This window comes from Camelus ferus, chromosome 22 (assembly GCF_009834535.1).
Source record: "Camelus ferus isolate YT-003-E chromosome 22, BCGSAC_Cfer_1.0, whole genome shotgun sequence".
Lineage (NCBI taxonomy): Eukaryota > Metazoa > Chordata > Mammalia > Artiodactyla > Camelidae > Camelus > Camelus ferus.
Window position 1 is genome coordinate 16,367,490 of NC_045717.1, and position 25,295 is coordinate 16,392,784.

The following is a 25,295-nucleotide window of genomic DNA, read 5'->3' on the forward strand; positions in this document are numbered from 1 at the left end:
AAGCTCTGCCAATCAGAGTCTTCCCTGGGACTTTGGCTGGAACCCTAGGGAAAGAGAGTTTCCCTGTACCAGAGGTGGTTGGGAGATGTTGGAGGGGGGAACCACCAGAGAGAGCTCTAATGCCTATGATCCAACTGGAGAACTCTTACACTGAACTCCTTCCCCAAAGACCTCTTCAATGGGCAATGGGGAGCATTTATTGACTGAATAAATGAATGAATGAATGAATGCAATTTTCCCATGATGAACATCTATCCTTCAAAATTTTCTTTAAGAAGCATCGGAGAACATTTACTGAATGAACAAATAGATTTTTCTTTTCTTGTGATCTTCTACACATCCATGAAAACCCTCCTCAAATGTCTCTATGAGGGACATCAGGGAGTGTGATTGTTGCATGAATAAATGAATTCTTTTCTTGGTAACCTATGTATTCTTTTTTAAACTGAATTGTAATTGGCCAACAACACTATTTAGTCCAGGTGCACAATATATCGATTCAATATTTCTATACCTTAAATGATCACCATTATATATTCTTTAAAACATCCTCAAATCATCCTCTGGAGGCATAAGAAAGTCCTGGTTGAGTGAATGAAAAATACTCTTGTTAGTTAATGATGCCTATAAATGTATTTGTTAAATGAACCAATGGATTTTTCTCCTTGCCAACTCCTACTCATCCTTCAAAATCTTCCTTAGATGCCCCTCACGGGCATCAGGGTCTCTTGACCACATGGAGGGATACTCAACCCTTCTTGGGCTGAAGGTCGCTCCCCACCCCTTCTCAGAAGGTGGAAGCTGAGGGAGTGGGGAAGTTCTGTGGTTTCTCTGTTACCATTTCCTGGGGAGGGGGGCCTATAACCCTATCCTTCCTGCCTCCCCTTCCCCCCAGTTTGTGAGGCATCTGAAAGTGGGACAGCCCTGGGGACATATTCCAGCTGTGCTTCTGGGGCAGCTGAGAGGACATCTTGGAGTAGGCAGCAGGCAGGCCAAGAGAGATTTGACAGAAGGTGGGCTGTGTAAACATCAGGGTGAGCCTCGGGCTATGACCTCAGTAAGACTTGCACCACCACCTCACATCTGGCTAGAATCCTGCTCATGCACCTGCCATGGCTCCCCAGTGCCCTCGGGAAAAAGTCCAGCCCTTCAGCCCAGCACTCAAGGCCCTGGTCCACCCCACTATCTTTATCTCTCCCATGGAGCCCCAGACTCACCATGTTCATCTTGGTGTTCACCGAAGCATGTCCACTGAACTTTTGCCTCTGCTGTGACCTCTGCCAGGAATTCCTTTTAATTCTACAAAGCCAGTTCAAGAAAGCCAGCTCAAAGGCTTCTCTGGGCAGCCTTCTCTGGTCCCCCTCAGAGCCCCTCTAGCTTCTGTCTCCCTCCTTGCCACCAGCCCCTGACCCCAAAGAGCAGGGAGCATCCGGTCAGCTCTGCCCCACCCTCCTTGATGTTTTTCCAGTGGCTGCTCTAACTTTGGAGGGACAGGAAAGAGGTGTGACAAAGCAGAGGCCACTAGCGACACCAAAACAGTGACTAATTGTACTGGCTGCCTGATGGGCATAATCCCTCTTATCCTCACTACAGCCCATTCTGCAGATGGGGAAGCTGAGGCCTGGGAGGGCCAACTTTGATGGAGGTGGAAGTTTGGAGGAAGCCTGGGGGCATGGCCCTTACTCCCAAAGGTGCAAAGTTCAGCCCCACTGTGAGAAGCTCTGTCTCAGGGTTTGAATCCACATCTTCACCCCTGCCCTGGGCCCTGAGTGGTCTGGGTGTTCCTGGGGTCAGTTTCTGTATCTGTAAAATGGGGCACCTAGGGTAAGGGGTCTCAGGATCATCGCGATGCGGCAGGTCATAGGTTTGCACATCTCCAACAATCCCTTCCATCTTTCTTTGTTTCTCTTCTTTTTTGTGTCTCTGCCTCTCTCTGTCTCTGCTCCTCCCCCAGCCTCAAACCCACACCGCCCCTTGGCCTGGCCTAGGCCCTGCTGCTGGTGAAGGCTGCTCTGTACAAGGTCACAGGGTCCCCGTCCCCACTGTGCCAGGCCTGGAACACTGCCTCTTTGTTCTCGTGGCTCTGACTTCATGGCCTGCTGGGCGCCTGACCCTGGCCATCCTGGCTGCCCCTGAGGACCAGCTCTCAGAGGAGGGACTTCCTCCCCCTGCCCCGTCTCCCACATTGGTCAGTTTTCTCAGATGCTTTTCCTCAGGAGACATACTTACCCTGCTTCTTGTCTACCTGGGCTCTGTGAACATTTTTTTTTTTTAGGTGAAAATCACATAACACAAAATTAACCATTTAAAAGTAGGCATTCAGTGGCATTTAGAACATTCAGTATGTAGTACAACCATCACCTCTCTCTAGTTCCAGAGCATTTCCATCACCCTCAAAAGGCAACCATAGCCCCATAAGCCGTCACTCCCCATCCCACTCCTCAGGCCCTGGCAACCGCTAATCTACCTTCTGTCTCTATGGATTTGCCTGGTCTGGACATTTCATATACTAAGAATCATAGAACATGGGGGCTGCTGTGTCTGGCTTCTTCCACTCAGCCTGATGTTTCTGGGGTCCATCCACTCTGTAGCATGACTCAGATCTTCTCCATAGACATTTTGGGGCTTTGTTGACAGTGGGGAGAGAGGACCAGAAAATGAGACCCTCCCACCTACCCACCCACCTCTGAGAAACAGACACAGAGAAAAAACTCAGTTGGGTCCAAAGGAAGCAACAAAGTACATTCCTCAGGAGCTGGGACCCAGGGTGCCCTCGGGCTGGAGTTTGGGAAATGGGGAGGTGGACATTTTGGGAGGAACCCAGTATACAGCAAGCACTTCATAATGGTCTGTTGCGAGAGTGAACTCAGACGTTCAAAGAGCCTGGCCTCCCATGCAGCTCCTGAGTCTCAGAAGTAGGCCATAAAAGATTGAGACCTGGCCAACAGCACAGAGCCCCAAGCCACTCATGGGGCTCGCACTCAGTGTCCCATTTGGGTCTGGGGCCAGCAGAGCAGGACCCGCCCCCACCCCACCCAGGCCCGGAGCTCAGGGTCCCACTGGCCCCCCGGGTGGATTTGCAGCCTGGATGAGGCCACCACCACCAAGCTGACTTCCTGGGTTTCTCTTTCACTTTGACTTGCACTGGGAGGGGCGATGACGCCTAACTCTTTTTTTTTTTCTTTAATCTTTTTAGTCTTCTTTCTTGCTCAGCTTCAACGTGTTCCTGGGTGAGGACGCGGTGGCTGGGGCCTCGCCGGCAGCACAGAAGCTCTGCATGGACCCAATGGGGCAACAAGTAGCCAGACTGATCCCCCTCCTTTTCCTCCTGCTCCCCAGGCAGGGTGGTGAGTCCTCTATCCTGGCACTTCAGCTCTTCTTGCTGGGGAGGGGGCTGTGTGTATGTGTGTGTGTAGGGCTGTGAACCCCAGTTCCAGGGTTGGTTCTGTATCTCTGTACCTCACTCTTGCCCTCTGTCAAATGTGAGATCTGTAATCATAGGGATGAGATTTGGGCATCTCCCCTCTGGTCTTGATTTTGTCTTTCATGGAGTGGGCTGAACCTTTGAATCTTTCCCACTTCCAGAGTTCAGTGAGAAATAGCAAAGGAAGGGATAAGGAGCAAGTGTATGCATATTAGATACACACAATATAGTATTATGTATCTAGCTTATGTAATATATATGCTCTCTCTCCATCTTGTGGACTGGAATGGGAAGGGGCCCAGTCCCCTGAGGATGACTGGCTTTGGACCCTAATCCCAGCTCTGCTGTTGCATGATCTTGGGCAACTTCATTGCTTCTCTGTGCCTGTTTCCCTCTCTATAAACTGGGGATCAGCAAGGTTTCAGGGTTTTCAGAGGTCAGGTAGAGCTGGAGACCAGTGAAGGGGAGGGAGAAAGAGGATTCCAGATTGCTTTAGAGGAGCAGCCTGAGAAGTGGATAGGTGAGTGAATGAGTGGGTGGATGGATGGGTAGGTGGATGGATGAATGAAAGGATGAATGGATAGTTGAGTGGATGGGTAAATGGATGGATGGATGATGGGTGGGTGGGTGAGTGGAAAGGTGGGTGGATGGATTGTTGGAAGGACTGGGTAGATGCACGCATACATGCATGAATAGAAGTGTGGATGGATGAATGGACGGGTGAGTGGGTACCTAGATGGGAAAGTGGGCTGGTGCATGGATGGTCACTGGGCAAGCGCCTCTCCCCATGCAGTGAAAGGCGAGGAATGTCATTATCTTTTCATTGTCTTTGCAGCTGAAGCTTGCAGTACCAGTGGGTGCTGTTTTCAGGACCCGCCATATCCAGATGCAGACTCAGGTCTGGGGCAGTTCCCCATCATGGGAGGGAGGCATTGTGCTGGGCTCTGACTGACCCATCCCTTGCAGCCCCTCCCACAGCTCCCTGCCCAGTCAAAGACTCAGTTCAGCCACCTGGGGTCTTGGGAGCCCCAACCTGACAGTTTGATCGCTTGTCCTCACCAAATTCAGATCTGTGTAAGCCTTGTCTCCTCCCTCAGAGGGTCACAGGAGTGGTGTCTGCATCTAGGCGAGCATTTCATCCATTCTTTTGTTCAAGAAATATTTACCAAGTGCTTACTAGGTGCAGACACAGTTCTAGACATGAAGGAATCAGCTATGAGCTGGACTGTCCTCCTGGGGTCCCAGTCTAGTACAAGAGGTGGACAACAGGCAAACAAATGCATATAGTGCATACAGTGGTGTGCTATGACAAAACAGAGCAGCATGTGAGGGAAGGAGCTAGTTCAGGTTGGCTAGTGGTTGAGGAGATGATACTAAAGGAGAAACAGGAATGTCAAGATCTGGGGAAAAAACAAAAAAGAAAGAATGAAAGAGAGAGAGAGAGCAAAAGCAAGAAAGCAAGCAAGAAAGAAAGATCTGGGGGAAGGGTGTTCCAGGCAGAGCACATGCAAAGGCCCTGAGGTAAGAGTGAGACTGGTGTGGCTGAGGACCCGTGAGAAGCCTGGTATGGCTGGAGCAGGAGGAGCAGGGAAGGAAACAGGAGACAAACGAGAAGGGCACAGGAAGGTGCTGGAAGCCACAGCATGTTTAAGCTGAGGTGACACCAGATTACATAAATGTTACAAAGATTCCTCTCCGGAGTGTGTCTGTGTGTGGGAGCCCCAAACCCAACTCTACTCTGTTCTCAAACCTCCAGGATTTTCTCCAGTCTCAGCTTCAGGCCCCAGGGACCTGACCTGCTACCGGACATTCAGCAGCGCTGGTTATGAATGCTCCTGGGAGTATGAGGGCCCCACAACTGGGGTCAGCCATTTCCTGAGGTGCTGGTAAGGATCCGGACTCTGTGGCCCTTCTCTTAGATATGTGACCTTGGCAGGGCCTTTGACCCTTGGGCTTCAGTTTCTTATGTTGGAAGGGAGAGTTGGAGATCTGTGTTGTGGGGGTCAGTGTGGATGGGCATCCATTTGGGTGGCAGTTAGGATCCCACTAGTCCTTACTTCATCCTCATCTTCTCATTTATTGGTCCATCTGTCTATTCATTCATCCATCTATCCATTTTTTCCTTCCCTCTGTGGCAGCCTCTGCTGGGAGATTCTTGGGTCCTCCAAACCCCTTATTCCCAGGCTGAGAGGGGGAGTAAAAGGGGCAGAAAAGGATGCTGGGATGTGACGCACATTGTCTCCTGTGGCCGCTGAGATGTTCTGGGGTCCATTTAGGACCTCAGACTCAGCACTAACACCCCCCTTCCCACAGCCTTAGGCCTGGGCGCTGTTGCTACTTTGCCGCAGGCTCGGCCACCAAGCTGCAGTTCTCTGACCAGGATGGCATATCTGTTCTCTATGCTGTCACGCTCTGGGTGGAATCCCGGGCCGCCAACCGGACGGAGAAGTCCCCCAAGGTTACCCTGAAGCTCTACAGCTCAGGTCAGCACCCTGTTCTCCTCCTCCCCGTGACCCCTTCCTCACCCAGAGAAGCCTCTGGTTCCCAAGCCTAGACCTGGGGGAATTCTGGGCCCCTGGCAAGGGACTTGATAATGCCAGCCATTTTCACATCCAACACTGCTGGGTGACTTGGCAGAGTCTTTCATGGTCCCCTTACTGATCCCTTACTGCTGGACATTTAGGTAACTTCAGGTTTCTCTTTGATGCCAAGACCCTGTTGGGTCTTTGAAATCTGTTTTTGTGAATCAACAGCATACACTTAGCATCTCCTTGTGTGCCATGCCCAGTCACAGGGGGACATGGGCAAGGCCAACACAGGTCACAGTCCAGGACTGGGACTAGGGTAGGTGAATGAGACACCCTCTTTGGCCACAAAATTTTCAGGGGGTGTCAAAAATCTCAGTTGTCAATATAAACAGTATCTTAATACCATATTTAAAAAATGAATATTAACGCAAAAAAACCCATGATGAACAAAATATCAGAATTTTAAACAGAGGAGCCAACCTTGTATTTGTACAACCTTACTTCACTCACCTCACCCTAATCCCAGCCCTGTCCCTACCTTCATGGAGCCCAAATTCAAGGAGGGTGATGGACAAGGCATGATCATTCTCACATGATGAGATAGTGCTGGGAGGTCAGGGAGGTCTCCAGTGCAAATTGAGCCCTGAAGGAAAAAAAAGATCCAGCAGGAATAAAGGTGGAGAGGTGTATACAGGCAGCAAGCACAGCAAGTGCAAAGGCCCTGGGGTAGAATCAGGCACCGTATGATCAGGATGCGGAAAGAATGATCAATGTCTCTCCTTAGGTCAGGCTCCTTGAAGTAGGTTTAAAAAGTTAATAAGATTTCCCTAATAGTCCTCCAGAAAAATAGAATCAGTTAATTACCCTCTTATCAGCAATTTATAAAAGTGCCTGTCTCACAACAGCCTTGCCAGAAATCAGTATTAATATTTTTTTAAGTTTTATTTTTGGGGGAAGGAATTAGGTTTATATTTATCTATTTATTTAATGGAAATACTGGGAATTGAACCTAGGACCTTATGCATGTTAAGCATGCACTCTACCACTGAGCTATACCCTCCTGCCGAGTATCAACATTTTACTGATAGCTTTACCAGCAGGATCCTGTATATAAATCTTGACTCTTTGACTCATAGAACCCCAGGCTTAGATAGGATTTGCAGGGGTGTCCCTGATTCACATCTCAGGGTCTTGGTGGGCTACTCTGGGCCAGGAAGATTATAGGCAGATTTTCTGGAGTTTTGGGGACCAACAACTCACATGCATGGTGTCTTCCCCTTCCCAACCCCAATCTCTGCTTCCAGTTAAATACGACCCTCCCCCAGGAGACATCAAGGTGTCCAAGTCAGCAGGGCAGCTGCGCATGGAGTGGGAGACCCCAGCCCGTCAGGATGGTGCCGAGGTGCAGTTCCGGCACCGGACACCTGGCAGCCCATGGAAGTTGGTGAGTTTGCTCCCCAGATCAGGGGTGTACACAAGGCACAGAGTACTTTCACCCTCCAATCAGTTTCACTATCTCTATATCTGTCTACCCCTCCCACCTGGCCTCCACTCATGTCCCAGGTCTAGCCCCTGCAGGCTCTCTGACATGCAGATCTGATTGTGACCTCCCTTGCTCACACACCCTCCCTGGCTCCCCATTACCCTCAGGAGGGCATCCTTATCCTCAAAAAATATAGTAAAATTCTCACTAAAGGAAAAAAAAAAGCAACGTGTAATTGTTGGATCCTACGTTGGTTCTATTTTTAATATTTTGAGGAACTTCCGCGCTGTTTTCCATAGTGGCTACATCAATTTACATTCCCACCAACAGGGCACAGGGTTCCCCTTTCTCCACATCCTCATCAACAATGGTTATCTCTTGTTTTTTCCATGTTAGCCATTCTAGCAGGTGTGAGGTGAGAGCTTAGCATGGTTTCAATTTGCATTTTGCTGGTGATTGGAGCACCATTCATCTACCTGTCTGCATGTCTTCTCGGGACCTTCATTCATCTTCAGTTACTCTCAGGGGGAGGGTATAGCTTAGTGGTAGAGTGTGTGTGTGCTTAGCATGCTCAAGGTCCTGGGTTCAATCCCAGTACTTCCAATAAAAAAAAAAAAAAGGAAAAAAACGCCAACAGACTAACAGCTTCAGTTATTCTCTCTTCTTCCCGACCTAGTCCCTAAGGAGCCCCTGGTTTGGAAGAGACAGAGACTTCCGGCTTCTGAATTGTGGTGTCTCCTCCCTCCTCAGACTGGGAGCATCTTGAGGCCAGGGAGCTGCCTCAGCTCTCAGCTTTGGCCCCATCTTCCCTCCAAATGTCATACCCCTCCCCGAGCCTCAGTTTCCCCATTAGGTGAATGGGTTCAGATCAGTCAGAGGCAGGTAACATGGGACCCCCAATGGAAAGGGGCATCTCTTGATGTTTTATTTCCAGCCCCGTAAGCACACTCTGTAGTGGACTCTCTCAGCCCCTTTTACAGATAGGAAAACTGAGGCTCAAGATGTCCAGGGACCTCTCAGAGTCACACGGGGAGTGTGGGGCCAGCTGGGTCCTAAACTTGAATTTCCTGACCCCCAACACCACAGACAGATAATTTTTGTCTCTTAAAATATTTTTTTTGGAAATTATAAAATAATAATTTTTCCTCCTAAAATGATTTTTAAAAAACACCTTTTATTTTGGAATAATCTGAGATTTTCAGAAAAGTTACAAAGAAGTGTAGAGGCCTCCTGTGGAGCCTTCACCCAGCTTCCCTGAGTTTACTTCCCCGAGTTTGTCTGTCACTGGTCTATTGCTATGAACTAAACTCCAGAGTTTATTTAGATATCACCTGTCCTTCCAAGAATGTCCTCTTTCTGTTCTCAGATCCCATCCAAGGTTGCATTTAGCAAAATAATTGCTGAAAATTTCAAAAGAGGTAATATTTTCCACACCCAAATGTAAAACACATATAAATATGCTCTCATTTTAGGGTGACTGTGGACATCAGGATGACACTGGCTTCGGTGAGAACAATAGTGACAACGACAGCTGCAGCAACTTAGCATGAGTTGAGCACCACTGTGTGCTAGGTGCAGTGCTAAATTCTTTGTAGGCTTGTTGGCACCTCCCTGTAGTTCTATTGGATTATTCCCATTTCACAGGTGAGGAAACAAAAGCTTGGGGTTGAGAAGCCATTGGACAAAGGTCACATCCCAGGGGGTGGCCTTGCTGAGACTCAAATCTCAGGCAGTAGAAGTGGGTCATCCTCGAAGCCAAGAGCACAGGACCTGGTCAGTTTCTACTGTGTCCCTAGGGCCCAGCACACACTTGGCTCTCAATAGGGGCATGTACACCATTGATACTCGATAAGTTCACAGTTGGCATTCAATACGTGCATGTGCAAGTTGGTGCTCAATAAGTGCATGATGGCTACGTGATCGATGCCAAGCCCTGGGCACTCCCAGGTGTGGGACAACCCCTCAGCCTGATGTTTGATCTGCTTCTCCCCAGAGTCATGCCTCTGCCCCCTGGAGATGGACGCAGTGCAGGAATTTCAGCTGCGGAGGCGGCTGGGGCCAGGGATCCCAGGAGGTCCCTGGAGCAGCTGGAGCAGCCCCGTGTGCATCCCCCCTGGTGAGAGCACCCTGGGACATAGGCAAGGAGACAGGCATCAGAAAAACGGCAGTGATATTAGAAACAAGGCAGCAAGGGTTAGCAATAAGGTGATGGGTGTTAGAAATAAGGCTGCAGGAGAAATTAGGGAAAATCAGTGCAAGGTGGCAGGGCAGTGAGTGAGCTTCACTTTGGAAGATGTGGCAAATACGTCATCTAAAAAGAAAATGTTTCTCAGTCTTTCTCTCCTTCCAATTAGTGTGGTGGGTTTTGTTCTTTGAAAGTCGAGCAAGAGGTTGACAGGTGCAAGTGGCCTGTGTCTTGAAGACCGATTTCCCCCAATAACACGGGAAGCTGGAGCCTAGGCAGCTCCAGAGTGGAGATGCGGCCCTGGGGTGGGGGGTGGGGAGGGAGCGACGTGGTAACTGTCAACATTCGCACCCCCACCCTGTGAGCTGGGACTTCCTCTTCCCCACCCAAGTGCGTATCTGCTGGGAAACAACTCTAACAGTTGTTTTCAGGATTTTTTTTTTAAATTGTGAAAAAACACATAACATAAAATTTACCATCTTAACCATTTTTAGCAAATTGCCTTAAGTATATTCACACTGTTATGGAATGGATCTCTATGTTTGCAGATTTTGGAAACTATTTAGTAACCCAAGGAATCCTGTGTTTCATGGGAGGAAAGGACAAGGGGCTTAGGTCCCCACCCAGAAGGTTGTGAGCAAGGGCACCATCCACAGTGTCACCGTCTTGCTATCTCATTGCAGAAACCCCTCCACAGGCTGAGGTGAGTTTCTCAGTGGAGCAGCTTCGCCCAGATGGGAGAAGGCAGGTGACCTTGCATGAGCAGGTAACGGGACCATTGCAGGGCTGTGGGGTGGCCTGAAGACAGCAAGAAGGAAATACAAGGCTGGAGTGGGAGTGCATAAAAGAAAGGAGATGAGCTATGGAGATGGTAGGGACCAGGAGAACTGTGGGTTGAAGTCTGAAGGTAATGGGGAGCTATGGAAGGTGTGTGAGCAGAGGAGGAATATGGCAGGACTCAGGTGTTCACCGGCTCCGTCTGGTGGCCACCAGTGGGGAGCAGACCATGTTAGGGCTCAGGTGGAAGCTGGAAGGAAGACTAGGAAGGGGTCAACTCTGTTGGTCTGGATGGGAGATGATTTCTTTGAAGTCCCTCAAACAGCTCATTATGTACAGTTGAATTAAGCCATTATGCAGAGGAGGAAATTGAGGCACAGAGGGAAAATCTCCTACCTGCATCAGGGGCAAAATCACCAAATATTTCAACCCCTGGCTTCACCATAATTAATTCAGCCATGTCATCAATGGGCTGTCACAATAAAGCTCTGGTGAAGCTCCTTCTCTTTTTAGGTTTCCTGTAATTTGAATTCCTTTTTCTTAGGAAAAATGTCCAGGCTTGAGTTAACTGAGTCCAAAGATGGAACCATTTCCCCCTACCAGCTTTCAGCGGCTTTTGCCAAATTATATACCCCCTCAAACCAATGAGCAGTGAACATGTCAGTTTCCCAGCTGCCTTGCCAGCAATGTGATTTATTGTTTTCTAAATTTTCTGTACGTGTCATCAACTGTGGCCCGTGGATGCGTCTGTGTTCACAGTCTGCATCCTGATGTCAGCCCATGGGGACAACGAGTGTGTTCTGGTCCCCACAAGCCATCTCTCACCCTTACAGCTGCCCCAGCTTGATCTTCCAGAAGGCTGCCTCGGGCCCGACTCTGGTGTGGAGGTGACCTACCATGTCCACCTGCACATGCTGTCCTGCCCATGTAAGGCCAAGGCTACGAGGATTCTGCGCCTGAGGAAAAAGCTCATCCTCTCGGGCGCTGCCTATGACCTGGCTGTCGTTGCCCGGAATCGCTTTGGCTTCGGCCCCAACCAGACATGGCACATTCCTGCCTACACCCACTCAGGTGCCTCTGGCTGGGGAGGGCAGCGGGAGGGCCCCTCGGAGCTGAGCATGTACTCTGAGCCTCAGCTAGACTGGGGTGAGGCAAGCAAGGCACAAAATTTTAAGGAGGGTGTCTAATTTAGGAGGGTGTCAAAAGTCAGTCCTCAAAATGCAGTGTTATAATGCAATATTTAAGAACAAAATTCTCACTGGCAAACCACAACCCAGGCCCACCACTTGTTTTTTTAAATAAAGTTTTATGGTGACCAAGGCCAGGATCAAGGTATGGAGAGTGAGGTAAGGTCATGCAAGTATAGGGTGGATCCTATCTTCATTTAAAATCTACATTTTGCTCCTTGTATGTATGTCTAGACATATATTAAATATAGGCAAATATTTATATATAATGGAAAAAAATGGTGAGCACGTGGAGAAAAGGGAACCCTCATACACTGTTGGCAGGAATATAAATTGGCGCAGCCACTATGAAAACAGTATGAAGATTCCTCCAAAAATTAAGAATTGAATGACCATATGATCCAACAATTCCATTTCTGGGTATTTATGCAAAGAAAATGAAAACGTTATTGGAGAAGATATATGCACCCCTATGTTCATTGCAACATTGTTCACAATAGCCAAGAAATGGAAACAACTTAAGTGCCCATCAGTGGATGGATGGATTAAACAAAAGAGGTTGTGAATGTTGACCATGGAATACTACTCAGCCATAAAAAAGAATGAAATTTTACCATTTGCAACCACGTGGATAGACCTTGAGGATATTATGCTAAGTAAAATAAAGTCAGATGGAGAAAGACAAATACTGTAGAATTCACTCATATGTGGAATATAAAAACCAACCAACCAACCAAACAAACAAACAAAATGGAAAAGCCAAAGTGAACATGGAGATACAGAGAACAGAGTAGTGGTTACCAGAGGGGAAGGAGTAGAGGGGGTGAAACAGGTAAAGGGGATCAACTGTCAGATGGTAAATTTTTGGTGGTGAGCACACTGTGGGGTATGCTGAAGTAGAAAAATAATGTCGAGGGGAGGGTATAGCTCAGTGGTAGAATGTAGCTCAGCATGCACGAGGTCCTGGGTTCAATCCCCAGTACCTCCACCAAAAAACAAAACATATATACAATGTTGTACACATTAAACTTGTATAATGTTATAAAACCAATGTTACCTCGATTAAAAATAAATGTAAAATTTAAAAAATCAAGATTTATATGTATGTATATACACATATTTTATTGAGGTAAAATTTACATATCAAAATTAATCTTTTCAGGGTATACAATTCGGTACATTAAGTACATTCACAATGTTGCACAACCATCACCTTTATCGCTCTGAAACATTTCCATCACCCAGAAAGGAAACCCTGTCCCCACGAGCAGTTACTCCCATCCTCTCTCCCCCAGCCCTTGGCAACCACTAATCTGTTTTCTGTCTCTGTGGATTTGCCTGTTCTGGACATTTCATTGGTCATATACTACGTGGCCTTTTGTGCCTGTCTTCTTTCACTCAGCATAATGTCTTCAAGGTTTACCTACGTTGTAGCATATGTCAGGGCTTCGCTCCTTTTTATGGCTGAGTAACATTCCATTATGTGGCTGGACCACATTTTGTGTATTGGTTTATCCACGGATGGATGTTTCAGCTGTGTCCATTGTTTGGCAACCATGATTAGTACTCAGTGCATATTTTTACGTTCATTTCAAATTTTTTAAAATATTGCATCAAAACAGTGTTTATCGGGGGGAGGGTATAGCTCAGTGGTAGAGTATACACCTAGCATGCACAAGGTCCTGAGTTCAATCCCCAGTACCTCCATTAAAATAAATAAGTAAATAAATAAACCTAATTACCTCCCCCAAAACATAAACAAATAAAATATTTTTTAAAAAACAGTGTTTATCTTTTTTTAAAGCCTTAACACTCACTTTTAAAAATCAAAGAAATATAGCTTAAATCATTTTTGTTTTTTGTTTTGTGGGGAGGTAATTAGGTTTATTTATTTACTTATTTATTTGGACCTTGTGCTTGCTAAGCGTGTGCTCTGCCACTGAGCTACACCCTCTCCCATCCCTGAAACAGTGTTTATCTTGATGACTGAGTTCTTTGGCACATCCTTAAATTTCACACCTGACATAAATGCCCCACTCGCTTTACCCTAGTCCTGGCTCTGCTGAGCACCCAGCCACCCTGCGATGGCAGAATGTTAGGAGGATGCCTGTTTCACAGATGAGACAACTGAGGCTCAGAGAGATGAAGGCACTTGCCAGGGTGGCACAGTGGTGGGTCTGTCAGCTCCTGGTCTGGTTTGGGGCATGGCCTCACTGTGTGACCTTGGGCTGGTGGCTCTCTCTCTTTGAGCCTCAGTTTTGATATTATTTGGCAGATCATGGTCCCACTTCGTAGGAAAGTGGTGCATATAAGATGCTTGGCATTGGCCCAGAGCATACAGTTGGAACTCAGTAAATGATAGTTGTTGTCCCCAGAACTGGAATCTGTACCACCCCTCAGATTGCTGCAGATACCTTTGCTGTAGGGAGTGGGACAGATGAGCCCAGGAGACTGAGGGAATGTGTCCTGGGTCTCCGAGTACTGGTCAGGCCGGGAGTCCCGTCCCACACCACAGCCACCCACTGCTGGGCGAGGCGGGTGGTGGGTGGCCAGGCATCTTCCTGGCAGGGAAACCAGTCAGGTTGGGGGAGGACTCGATTCATTCATACAGCCCTTACTGTCGCCTTTGTGCCCAGCCCCCAACACGGCAGCCCCCAGTGTAGGGAGACAGAATGAGATACAGGCACTTCCCGCCCTGTGGGGTTAGTGCTTGGTGAGAGGGTGGGATAGGAGCTATAGGAGCCTTGAGTAGCTGTCCTGATGTGCCTCCCTTGTCTCCTTCCAGAACCAGGGGCTCTGAATATCAGTGATGGAGCCAATGGGACCACCATGCATTGGCCAGCCCGGGCCCAGGGCATGACGTACTGCATTGAGTGGCAGCCCCAGGGCCAGGACAAGAGCCTTGTCACCTGCACCTTGACGGCACCTCAGGACGGGGACCCTGCTGGAATGGGTACCGTAACATCGGCTGCCCTGCCTCTGCCCCTGCATCCTCCATTAGTGCTCCTGGTCAGCTCAAACCTACAAGCATCATCCATCTGGGGTGGCTGAGGCCTGGAGAGGTCTTGTCACTTGCTCAAGGTCACAGAGAGGTGGGGACAGGCCAAGACTCAGCTCCTCCCAGCTGTGCAGGTCTAGAGCCTCCTGCCAGGATCCTGGAGAGTCAGGGCTCAGCCCTGGGCAGATTGCACCCTGGTAAATAATGAGTCTCACATCTAAGGGTGTTTATTAAACATTCACCTGTGCCAGGGAAGACAGCTGGTGGCAAGATGCTGGTGGCAAATTAATAAGGCCTTTGGAGGGAATGCAGGGATGGTGCCAAATGGCCCAGGCAGCCTCTCACTCTCCCACGTCCTGCCCTGATCCTGGCTGGGGCCCCAGGAAGCCTCAGTTGTAGCCTGACCCTCAAAGAGCTCCCAGCCAGGGAGAGAGAGCTGGATACAGACACCCCCTGCACCATGGAGCAGGGGCTGGGCTGGAGAGGATTGGGATGGGTTGGAGAGGGCATACAGAAGGAATCCTGGAGGAGGGGACATAGGTACAAGGGCTTTGAAGCATGAGTAGGAGTGCTCTAGGAGTTCCTGGCAGATGGTATGAGTGAAGAGGGAGATAAAATCTATTTACTGGCCTGGCCCTTGTTAATCCTTCCAGCAACTCACAGTTGGAGCCAAACATCTGGGGCCATGGGGCAGAAGGTGTGTTACCGCATCACCATCTTTGCCTCTGCACACCCAGAGAAGCCCACCTCGTGGTCTACAGTCTTGTCCACCTACCACTTTGGGGGTAATGGTGAGTGGCCCAAACCTGCTGGGTGGTCTCCCCAGGGGACTTGGCAGTATCCTTAGGAGTCAGGAGGGGGGAATACCATTTAGAGGCACCTACTGCCTGTTAGCTGGCACATAGAAGTCAGCTCAGTTGACTCCTAAGACACTCCAAGAGGCATTGTGCCATTTTATAGATAAGAAAACTGAAGCTCAGAGAAGGGAAGTGATGATACCAAGAGTGGTGGAGCCGGGATTTGAATCTAGGCCTACTTGACTCTGTGGCCAAGGTTATCTGGATCTCTGGACTGTACCGGGCTGGGCAGACAGAAAGTGCTCAGCCAGTGCACTTGGAGTTGACTGTGGCAACGGTGTTACTTGCAGCCTCAGGGGCCGGGAGCCCACAGCATGTATTGGTGAAGAAACTCAGCCAGGATTCAGTGTCTGTGGGCTGGACGCCATCTCTGCTGAGCACCTGCCCTGGCGTCCTGACGGGGTACGTTGTGCGCTACCAGGATGAAGACAGCAGCCAAGTATCTGGTAGGTGAGGCAGCACAGGTCTGGCTGGGGGAAGAAGGGGTCTGGACTTGAGTTCTGCCTTGCTGTGTGACCCTGGGAGCTTCACTGTACCTCTCTGGGCCTTGGTTTGCCCACCTATAAAACAACAGAGTTGGACTCAAGGGTCTTGATTGCCCCTCGATATGGCAACTCCCATGGAGCTGGGATGACTGTCTCCATTCCACAGATGGGGAGACTGAGGCTCAGAGAGGGATTCACCTGCCCAAAGATTGAACAAGCTTGAATTTGAGCTCAGTTAGGGACCCCTTCCTGCTCCATCAGAGGGAAACAAATGAGGATATACAGGATAGGTCTCACCAGGGCTGGAACCTCCTGTCAATTCACACACTGGGGGCCTCATCCTCCCCACAGGATAACACAGTCTTTCCGATACAGACTGGCCCACCCACCTTCTGCAGCAACAGGGTTCATGTACCACCTTCCCTCCAGGTGCCTGGCACATGAATGCTGGGTGGGGGAAGATGCCACTCTGGCATCAGACACAGACATCCTGCCATCCGCTTGGTCACCCTATGTTGTTTAGAGGGGGTAAATTAGGCCAAGTGGGAGTCAGTCACTTATTCAGCGTGGCTCAGCTGAAATCAATTTGCCAAAAGTCAAACTGCTGAAGATGAATGTACCAAATGCTCATTCAACCAAATTGACCAACTCCCCTGAAATTTCTTTCCTTTTTTTTCAGTTGAAGTCTAGTCAGTTACAATGTTGTGTCAATTTCTGGTGTACAGCCTAATGTTTCAGTCATACATATACATACATATATTCCTTTTCATGTTATTTTTCATTATAGGTTACTACAAGATATTGAATAGAGTTCCCTGTGCTCTACAGAAGAAACTTGTTGTTTATCTATTTTATATATACTAGTTAGTATCTGCAAATCTCAAACTCCCAATTTATCTCTTCCCACCCTCTCTCCCTGCTGTTAACCATAAGTTTGTTTTCTATGTCTGTGAGTCTGTTTCTGTTTTGTAAAAAAGTTCATTTGTGTTCCTTTTTTTTTTTTTTTTGAGATTCCACAGATGAGTGATATTATGTGGTATTTTTCTTTCTCTTTCTGGCTTACTTCACTTAGAATGACGATCTCCAGGTACATCCAGATGTTGCCGTAAATGGCATTATCTTATTCTTTTTTAACCCCCAAAATTTCCTTGGAAGAATATTCCTATGGAAAATTTACAAAGAATATGTATTTCTGGGTCTAGGAACCAACCACTATCTTCTCATTTTAAGAATTTTTATGAGGTGCTTTCTATTTTAAAGTCATCCAATGTCACAAAGACTTGCTGAGGTCCTACTGTGTGCTGAGGTGCTGGGGACACAGGGGGAACAACTGAGACAAAGTTAACCCTGATCTTGACCCGAAAGATGGGAAGGAAGTGAAGGAGGAAACCATGTAGTTATCTGGGGAAAGGATGACCCAGGCAGGGGGAACAGCCAGTGTAAAGACCCTGAGGTTCAGGGACTGAGCCTGGTGCCTTTAGGGTGCTGTGAGGAGAAGACAGATGTGGCTGGAAAGGAGTGGGTGAGGAGTGAGTGAAGGGCGACCTGGTCAGAATTTGAGGAAAACAGCATCATTCTCTGAATAGTTTGATGAAGACTATTTTTCCGTATAAGCTTGAAGTGAATGCGTACATTTAGGGAAGTGTTTTCAGCAAAACATCAGTGAGCCACCATCTCCACCCTCAGAGTGGAGTCCAGAGTCAAGGGGGTACAGGGACCCACAGCTGCTTCCCTCCCGCAGAGCTGCTGGTTAAGCCCACAGAGACTCAAGTCACCCTCCAAGGCCTGCGGGCTGGTGCGGCCTACACGGCGCAGGTTCGAGCAGACACAGTGAGGTGGCAGGGCGTCTGGAGCCAGCCACAGCGCTTCAGCATCGGTGAGTGTATTTACCCAGCATGCACTGCCCCATCCCAAGTGTCTGCAAGCAGTCCCGCTTGGCCCTCCATCCCTCAGGGCCTCCCCATGCATCCCCCTCAGGAGAAAGCCCCAGCCTGACCTGCTCCTGCTCCTCAGCTGCAGCTTCCCCTCATGAACCTTCTCTCACACTCGCACGGCCTTGCCCTTGCAGTCTTCTCTGCCTGGAATGTTGTGGTCCCCTTGTCAAACTCTTACTGATCCTTCAAAACTCACCTCAAAAGCTCTCTCCTCCAGGAGGCCTTCCAGGCTTCCCCCTGGGCAGCCTCTCCCTGCCCCAACTGTGACTGCCCCTCCTACCTGGACTGACACTTTGGGATTAGGTGGAAGTTTCTGTCTGGGCTCTGCCTCCCCCAGCCATGGGGATCCTGGGGAGAGGGAGTGAGCAGGGGGTGCTATTTATTGAGCAAATGAATGAATGAATTTCTCTCATTACAAAGGTAAGGAGGTGGGCTCTTTTGTCTTGGGGTGTGTGGCAGTGAGAGATTTGGAGACCAAATGATCCCTGTTTCTGGCACAGTCCCTGCCTTTTGTCCTTGCAGTGAAATCTGGTCCCAGGAGAACCAGTGAGTCAGACTTAGCGTGCATTGGGCTGGTCTGGGTCCAGGGGAGCAACCACCTGGGCCCAGCGTTCAGGTGCTTGGAGCTACAGTGTCCTGAGAACTTGCTGTGTGCCAGGGCTTTACCTGGAAGTCACAGGGCTGGTGGGGCCCCTGGCCTCCCACTTCACAAAGAAAGAAACTGAGGCACAGAGGGACCTGTGGTGCAGTCAGCAGTGAGTTGATGGAGGGCTCACCCCTCTCAGCTCCCTCCTCAGCTCAAGCTCTTCTGCCCCCAGAAGTCCAGGTTTCTGAGTTTCCTGACTTGTCCATCCTCCTTGCATCTTTGGGGAGCTTCGTGAGCATCCTTCTTCTGGGAGTCTTTGGGTACCTCGGCTTGAACAGGTAACTTGCAACCTCTCTCCCGAGATGCTCCGTCATAGTTAAAGTAAAAATAGTGACAACTGCTCACACCAAGTAGGTTTTTATGTCTACTTTAGAGATGAGGAAACTGAGGGCCAGATACTTAGGCCCAGGGCATCCAGCAGTAGGAACAGAGCTGGGATTTGAACCCAGGTCTGTAAGACTCCCAAATTCCTGTCCCCTAATCCACATCCTCATCCCCTTTATAACCTAATGGAGATGGAAAAAAAAAAGTCAGAACAATTAAAAAATAAGAACACACAGAAGCATTGACCGGTTCTCTTCCCTCCTCAGGGTGATAAGGCACCTGTGCCCACCCCTGCCCACACCTTGTGCCAGCACCGCTGTTGAGTTCTCTGGCAGCCAGGGGAAGCAGGTAAGGGCTCCTTTTCTATTCCAGGTCCTGTTTATTGGATCCTGGACCAGGGCTCTAAAGAGTAATGGCCATGCATTAACTCATTTTATTCTGATGCACCAATATCCCATTGGTGCAAGGACTCCAAAAACTTGTTCTATTTTATAGACAGACAAACAGAAATCCAAAGGGGAACCTCCTGTGGGTCATTTCCTAGTAGCCAAAACAGAACTCAGAGTGACCTCCACAAAAGAACCTGACTGGGGGGAAAAAAAAATCCCACAGTGGTGGACTTCAGGCATGGCTGAATCCAGGAACTAGGATTCCATTTCTCTGTGATGCTATCCTCCCTGCAGGCTTCTCTCCCAGGCAGGCTCAGCCTTCTACCCATGGAAGCAGGGTATCCATTTTTTCCATTAACTGGAGCAAAATTCTCAGGGCCATGACTGATTGGCCCAGCTTGGGTCACATGCCCATCCCTGAGTCTATCACTAGAACCAGGGGGCTGGAGTGCTCTGATTGGCTGAGCCAGGATCAATTGCCCATTGCTAGAGCCGGTGTTGGGCTGCTGCCTTGCCCAACCACATCAACTATGAGAAGGCCAGAGGCAATTTTCCAAAAAGAAATGGGAGGCCCTTCCAATTGATCCTTGAATTGGTCTCAGGATTGTAGAGGATTTAGCCAGAAGGGACCTGGTCCTCTCCATCCTTGTGTGGATGAGGAATAGGGCCCCCCCCCCCAGCCTTGACCCCACCCTCTCTCTCCAGGTTTGGCAGTGGATTAGCCTGGCAGACTTTCCGGAGGAGGTGTCCCCTCAAGAGGCCCTGGTGGTGAACATGTCCTGGGACAAAGGTGAAGGGGCTGACTTGAACATACCCGAGCCTCTCAAGGAGAAGACAGAGCTGCCTCTGGGTGCCCCTGAGCTGGACCTGGACCTGGAGCTGCCCTTGGAGGACAGGAGACAAGTGCAAAGATGCCCCAAGGCTGGGGCTCTGGGGCCTGGCCAGCAGGATGGTCTGGAGGGCAGCCCTGCCCAGGTGGCTGGACTCTCACTGCTCCTGAGAGACCTAAGGCAGACCCCCAGGTTTGTTTCCCAAGGAGAAACAGAGAGGAGGTCTTACAGAGAGGAAGACTGATGATCGCAATCACGACGGCTGGTTATTAAGTGCTTATTACGTAGTCAGCCTGTTCCATCCAGACACTTGCGTGATGCTCTGAATTCCCATAACCTCCTGGAGGTACATGGCTGTCCTATTTACCTATTTCTCTGAGCCTCAGTGAGGCTCACAGAGGGCAAGTGGCTCGCCTGTGGCCACATAGCATGGGTAGGAGTCAAACCCAGATGGAGTGACTTGGACCCCATCCCCACTCCCTGGACTCTGGGGCCACTGCCCCCCACGAACACTCAATCCAGCCCCTGTTGCCACATGTCCTGTGGTGGGAACCCTAGAAACCGTCATGAAATGAAATGGTAACTGCTATCCCATGCCGGAGCCTGACATCTCTGGGGCAAGACGCTGTCATTGGCCTCTTGAGGTGGGATAGACTAGGGGGCCCAAAGGGGCTCAGGCTGATTCCAGGGTTTTGGGCTGGGCATCCTGTCCCAGAAGCATTGGATGGGGAATCTGGGTGCAGAGTTCCCTGCTACACTGCAGGTTCTCCAGACTTAGAGGATCTAGGTGTGGGGAAAAGAATGAGGCTTTAAGCATTCTGAGAGAGGCGATGGCTCCTCTCTGGCCTCAGTTTCCTCCCCTGTAAAATTGGGATGATAATAATGTTGACCTCACAGAGCTGCTGAGGGTGGAAGTGTGTCTAAAGGTTAATAAATAGTGTCTTTCCCCTGACTGAAGCCTGAATGGCCTGCTCAAAATTCCCCATTAGGAGCCTGAGAATTCATTCATTCATTGCACACACATTTATTAAGCTCTCTCTCTGGGTGCCCCCAAAACATCCAATCTGTGGGAGACAGAACTACATGATCACTCGGAACTCTGCAAAGTTAGGACTGGGAGGCAGGGCTGGGGGAGTGGACATAGCTCCGACTGGGACTGGGGTTGAATCCCCTCACAGCAGGAGACTTGGTTGTCTCCCTAGCCCCGCCCCTCCGCCCAGGGCTCAGGCAAGGACCTGGGGTTCTTCCCTCGTCCTAACACCCAAAGCCCCGCAGCAGAATCCGTGCCCCTCATACACCATACACACCCTGAATCCGCCTGCCTCCGGTACCCTCCCCGCCAGACCACCCCTTGTTCGGATTCCCTGCCATGGCCACCAGGTGGCAGCAGCGGCGCGTGTCTACCTGGCCCAGCCCGCCCAGCCCCCTCCCGCCTGCCGCGGAGTTTGAAAAACAGACTTTTCCGGTTTTAAATGCCGGAGAGGGTGCGCGGTGGAGATTAAAACCTAGAACCACTCAATTGTGCGGCAAAAAGTGATGAGGCCTCTGGGTGAGGGAGGTGTGGTTGGTAGAGCCGGGAAGCTAGAGGTTCAGGCCCCTCCCCTTTGGGGGCCTCAGTTTTCCCACCTATGTGTCTAGATCGGGAAAGAAGACTTGGCCCCCAGAGCTCCTGCTTCCGTGGCTGCTCACTGTTCTGCGCATGCTCCCTCCCTTGGATTTGCCACCTCTCAGCTCTTGCTCAAGCCTTGCCCTCCACCAGATAAGCCCTCCCTTAAGGATCAGGCCTCCTCATTCTTTAGGCGTGGGCTCCAGCCCGAAGGGGAGGCCTGGACAGTGGCAGGGCCAAATGGATAGAAAGAAGAGGATGCTGGGTCAGTGATCTCATGAGAAAGATCACAGTGACCTGACCCCAGGGGCTCAGAGCTACCCACCTCCAGTCCAGAATCCCACGCACACATGCACAATGGAGCCTCTAAGGAGCTAAATGCCCCTCCGTGCTGGCCGTTAAGAGTCTTGGGTCCACCAGCAGCACAGGACCCAGTTAGTGGCCCTTCGAGTTGGCAAATTTATCCACAGGCACAGCACCCTGGGTCCAAGGAGTAGGAATTTGATTTTTATTAACCACCACCAGAAATTCTTGCTAAAATGAATGGGGGAAATGGCACCTTGCTTCTACCCAGGGAAGGCTGAGCATGCCTGGAAGAGAAGCTTACAGAGCGAACAGATGCACAGAGAGTTGGCATCTTAGTTTCTGGATCCAGCCAAGCCTGAAGCTCGCCACACTGGTTCTCTCTTTTTTTTTTTAAAGCCACTTGAAGTCTGTTTTGGCTGCTGGAAAATGACCCACAGGAGGTTCCTTTCTGGGCCTCTACTTGCCCATCTGTATAATAGGAAAGGGTTCAGGGCATTGGTCTGAATGCTCAGTGGGTTGGGCAACCCTGCTTAGCAGAGCCCTGTCCCAGTGTTTATTGAGCACCTGCTATGAACTTATTATTCTGGGGCTCCTCTGAGTGTTGATCTCTCAGATTCCTTCCAGTTGCTCCAGGAATCAAGACTGTGGTAGACCCCTTTTCACAGCTTCAGTCATTCATTGATTCAGGAAATCAATGTTGAGCACCTACTCCATACCTATTCCTGTCCCACGCAGGTCAGAATCAGTCCAGCCATGAGGTGCTTCTGGTTGGGTGAGGAAGGCAGATGCTAATCTAATCACCACAAAGAGAATTATAATAAACCTGGGAGAGTGACAAATGACAGTATGAAAAACAGGAGTGAGGGAGGGCTTCCTGGAAGAGGTGGTATGAGGGCCAAGATGGTGAATAAAGACCAGAACAGCAAGAGCAAAAGTCCTGTGGCAGATGTGGTCGGTGGGGAGTAGGTGAGGAGGGATAGAGGACACAGCCCACAGGGGCTTGAGAATCTAGGAGTTTTGTTCTTGGGCTGGTGGGAGATGGAATGGAAGTTCTGGAGCAGGAGAGTTAGAGACTTGACTTTTTAAAAAATTATAGTCAATTTACACTGTTGTCTTAATATCTGTGTACAGCATAGTGATTTAGTTATACATATATATGTATATGTGTGTATTTATATGTATATATGTATGTCCTTTTCATATTCTTTTCCATTATTGGCTATTACAAGGTATTGAATATAGTTCCCTGTGTTGTTTATCTATTTTATATACAGTAGTTAGTATCTGCAAATCCTGAACTCCCAATTTATCCCTCCCCACCCCCATCCCCCCCTGGTAACCTTAAGTTTGTTTTCTATGCCTGTGAGCCTGTTTGTTTTGTAAATAAGTTCACTTGTGTGATTTTTTTAGATTCTACATATAAGTAATATCATATGATATTTTTCTTTTTCTTTCAGGCTTACTTCATTTAGTATGATGATCTCCAAGTCCATCCATGTTGCTGTGAATGGCATTCTTTCATTCTTTTTTATGGCTGAGTAGTATTCCACTATATCGATATATCACAAGTTCTTTATCCAGTCATCTGTTTATGGACATTTAGGTTGCTTCCATGTCTTGGTTATTGTAAATAGTGCTGTTACGAACATTGGGGTGCATGTATCTTTTTGAATTAAAGTTTCCTCTGGGTACCTGCCCAGGAGTGGGATTGCTGGATCATATGGTAACTCCATTTTTAATTTTGTTTTTCACAGTGGCTGCACCAAATTACATTCCCACAGATGGGGTTCCCTTTTCTCCACACCTTCTCCAGGAGACCTGACTTGTGAATTGTTCATAGATTCTTCCTGCTGTGGTTCAGCCCTGGTTAAGCCTAGCTGGCCTCAGTATTCCAGTCTGTAAAATGGGTAAGGTGGCTTCTCCAGAACCCTTGCGCTCTTTCTCACCTCCTCTCCTCTGTCTCTTTCTCCCTTGGTCTGACTCTCTCTTACACTGTGGTTCCTACCATGAGTCAGGATGCGTGTCTCCATCAGGGAGACAGGCTGCCTCAGTTTACCTCCCTAGATACCTCCCTCTTCTGTCTCTGCAGCAGCCTCTGGGTAGTTTGGTCAGAAAGAGATGTCATCCCCACCTCTTCCCTTGAACTGGGATAGGGTTGGAGTATCAGGGGCCTCTGGGGACCATGGCCACAGGAGATGACACAGAACAGCCCTGGCCTGGCCTGTGCCCTGCAGTTGCCAGGCCCTTGGCTTGAAGTAAAATGCCCTTCCCTTAACTGTGCACCTTTGCCCACTCCTCCTTTTTTTTTTTAGATATATTCACATACCATACTATTCACCTTTTTTTTTTTCTTTTTGCTGTTCTAATTGGGTGATTTCTACTATTCTGTCTTCCAGATTGCTTATTCATTCTTCTGTATCATCTAACCTGCTGTTTTTTAAAAAAAATTGTTTATTTATTTATTGGGTTTTGGAGGGGGATGAAGTGGAAGATAATTAGGTTTATTTATTTATTTATTTTAATGGAGTTACTGGGGACTGAACCCAGGACTTTGTGCATGCTAAGCATGTGCTTTACCACTGAGCTATACCCTCCCCACCCCATTCACCCTTTTAAAGTGAACAATTCAATGGCATTTAGTTCATTCACAATGTTGTGCAACCACAATGTTGTTTACTATCTTGTTCCAGAAAACTTCCATCATCCCAAAAGGAACCCAGTTCCCAGGAGCAGGCCCTCCCCATCCCTCTCCCTCAGCCCCTGGCAACCACTAATCTGCTTTCTGTCTGTGGATTGGCCTGTTCTGGACATTTCATATAAGTAGAATCATATATGTGGCCTTTTATGAAAGACACTCAGCATTATGTTGCTTTTTTTTTAATTGAAGTATAGTCAGTTTACAATGTGTCAGTCTCTGGTGTATAATGCATGATGTTTTTGAGGTTCATCCATGTTGTAGCACATATCAGAGCTGAGTAGTCTTCCATTGTATGGATGGACCACGTTTTGTTTATCCATTCATCTGTTAATGGACAGTTGGGTTGTTTCCTATCTTTAGGCGATTGTGACTACTACTGCTATGAACACTGTGTACAATGTGTACAAGCTTTGGTGTGAACACCTGTTTTCAATTCTCTTGGTATATAACTAGGAGTAGAATTGTTTGGTCATACTGTAATTCCATGTTTAAATTATAGAGAAACTTGTTTTCCAAATTGCCTACACAATTTACATTCCCATCAACAGTGTGTGAGGACTCCAATTTCCCTATATCCTCATCAACACCTGCTATTCACCCCCCCATTTCTTTTTTTGAGTCTAACCATCCTAGTGGGT

General features: G+C 48.8%; 1 protein-coding gene across 2 annotated transcripts; it reads left to right on the forward strand.

The window, feature by feature from the left end:
- The first annotated feature begins 3,203 nt into the window (after positions 1–3,203).
- On the forward strand, positions 3,204–20,987 carry IL12RB1 (interleukin 12 receptor subunit beta 1). Of its 2 annotated transcripts, XM_032465250.1 has the most exons (16): positions 3,204–3,347; positions 4,260–4,322; positions 5,181–5,310; positions 5,738–5,907; positions 7,257–7,396; positions 8,908–8,941; positions 9,429–9,551; positions 10,304–10,386; positions 11,231–11,468; positions 14,370–14,537; positions 15,236–15,373; positions 15,730–15,885; positions 17,666–17,800; positions 18,677–18,782; positions 19,095–19,176; positions 19,923–20,987. In XM_032465250.1, exons 1-16 carry the CDS (start codon positions 3,278–3,280, stop codon positions 20,289–20,291), a joined length of 2,205 nt encoding a protein of 734 aa, XP_032321141.1. In that variant the 5' UTR covers positions 3,204–3,277; the 3' UTR covers positions 20,292–20,987. The 2 variants fall into 2 exon arrangements, 1 of the variants encoding a protein (XP_032321141.1); XR_004314281.1 differs by lacking the exon at positions 18,677–18,782 and having other exon boundaries at positions 19,923–19,968.
- The last annotated feature ends 4,308 nt before the right edge of the window (positions 20,988–25,295 follow it).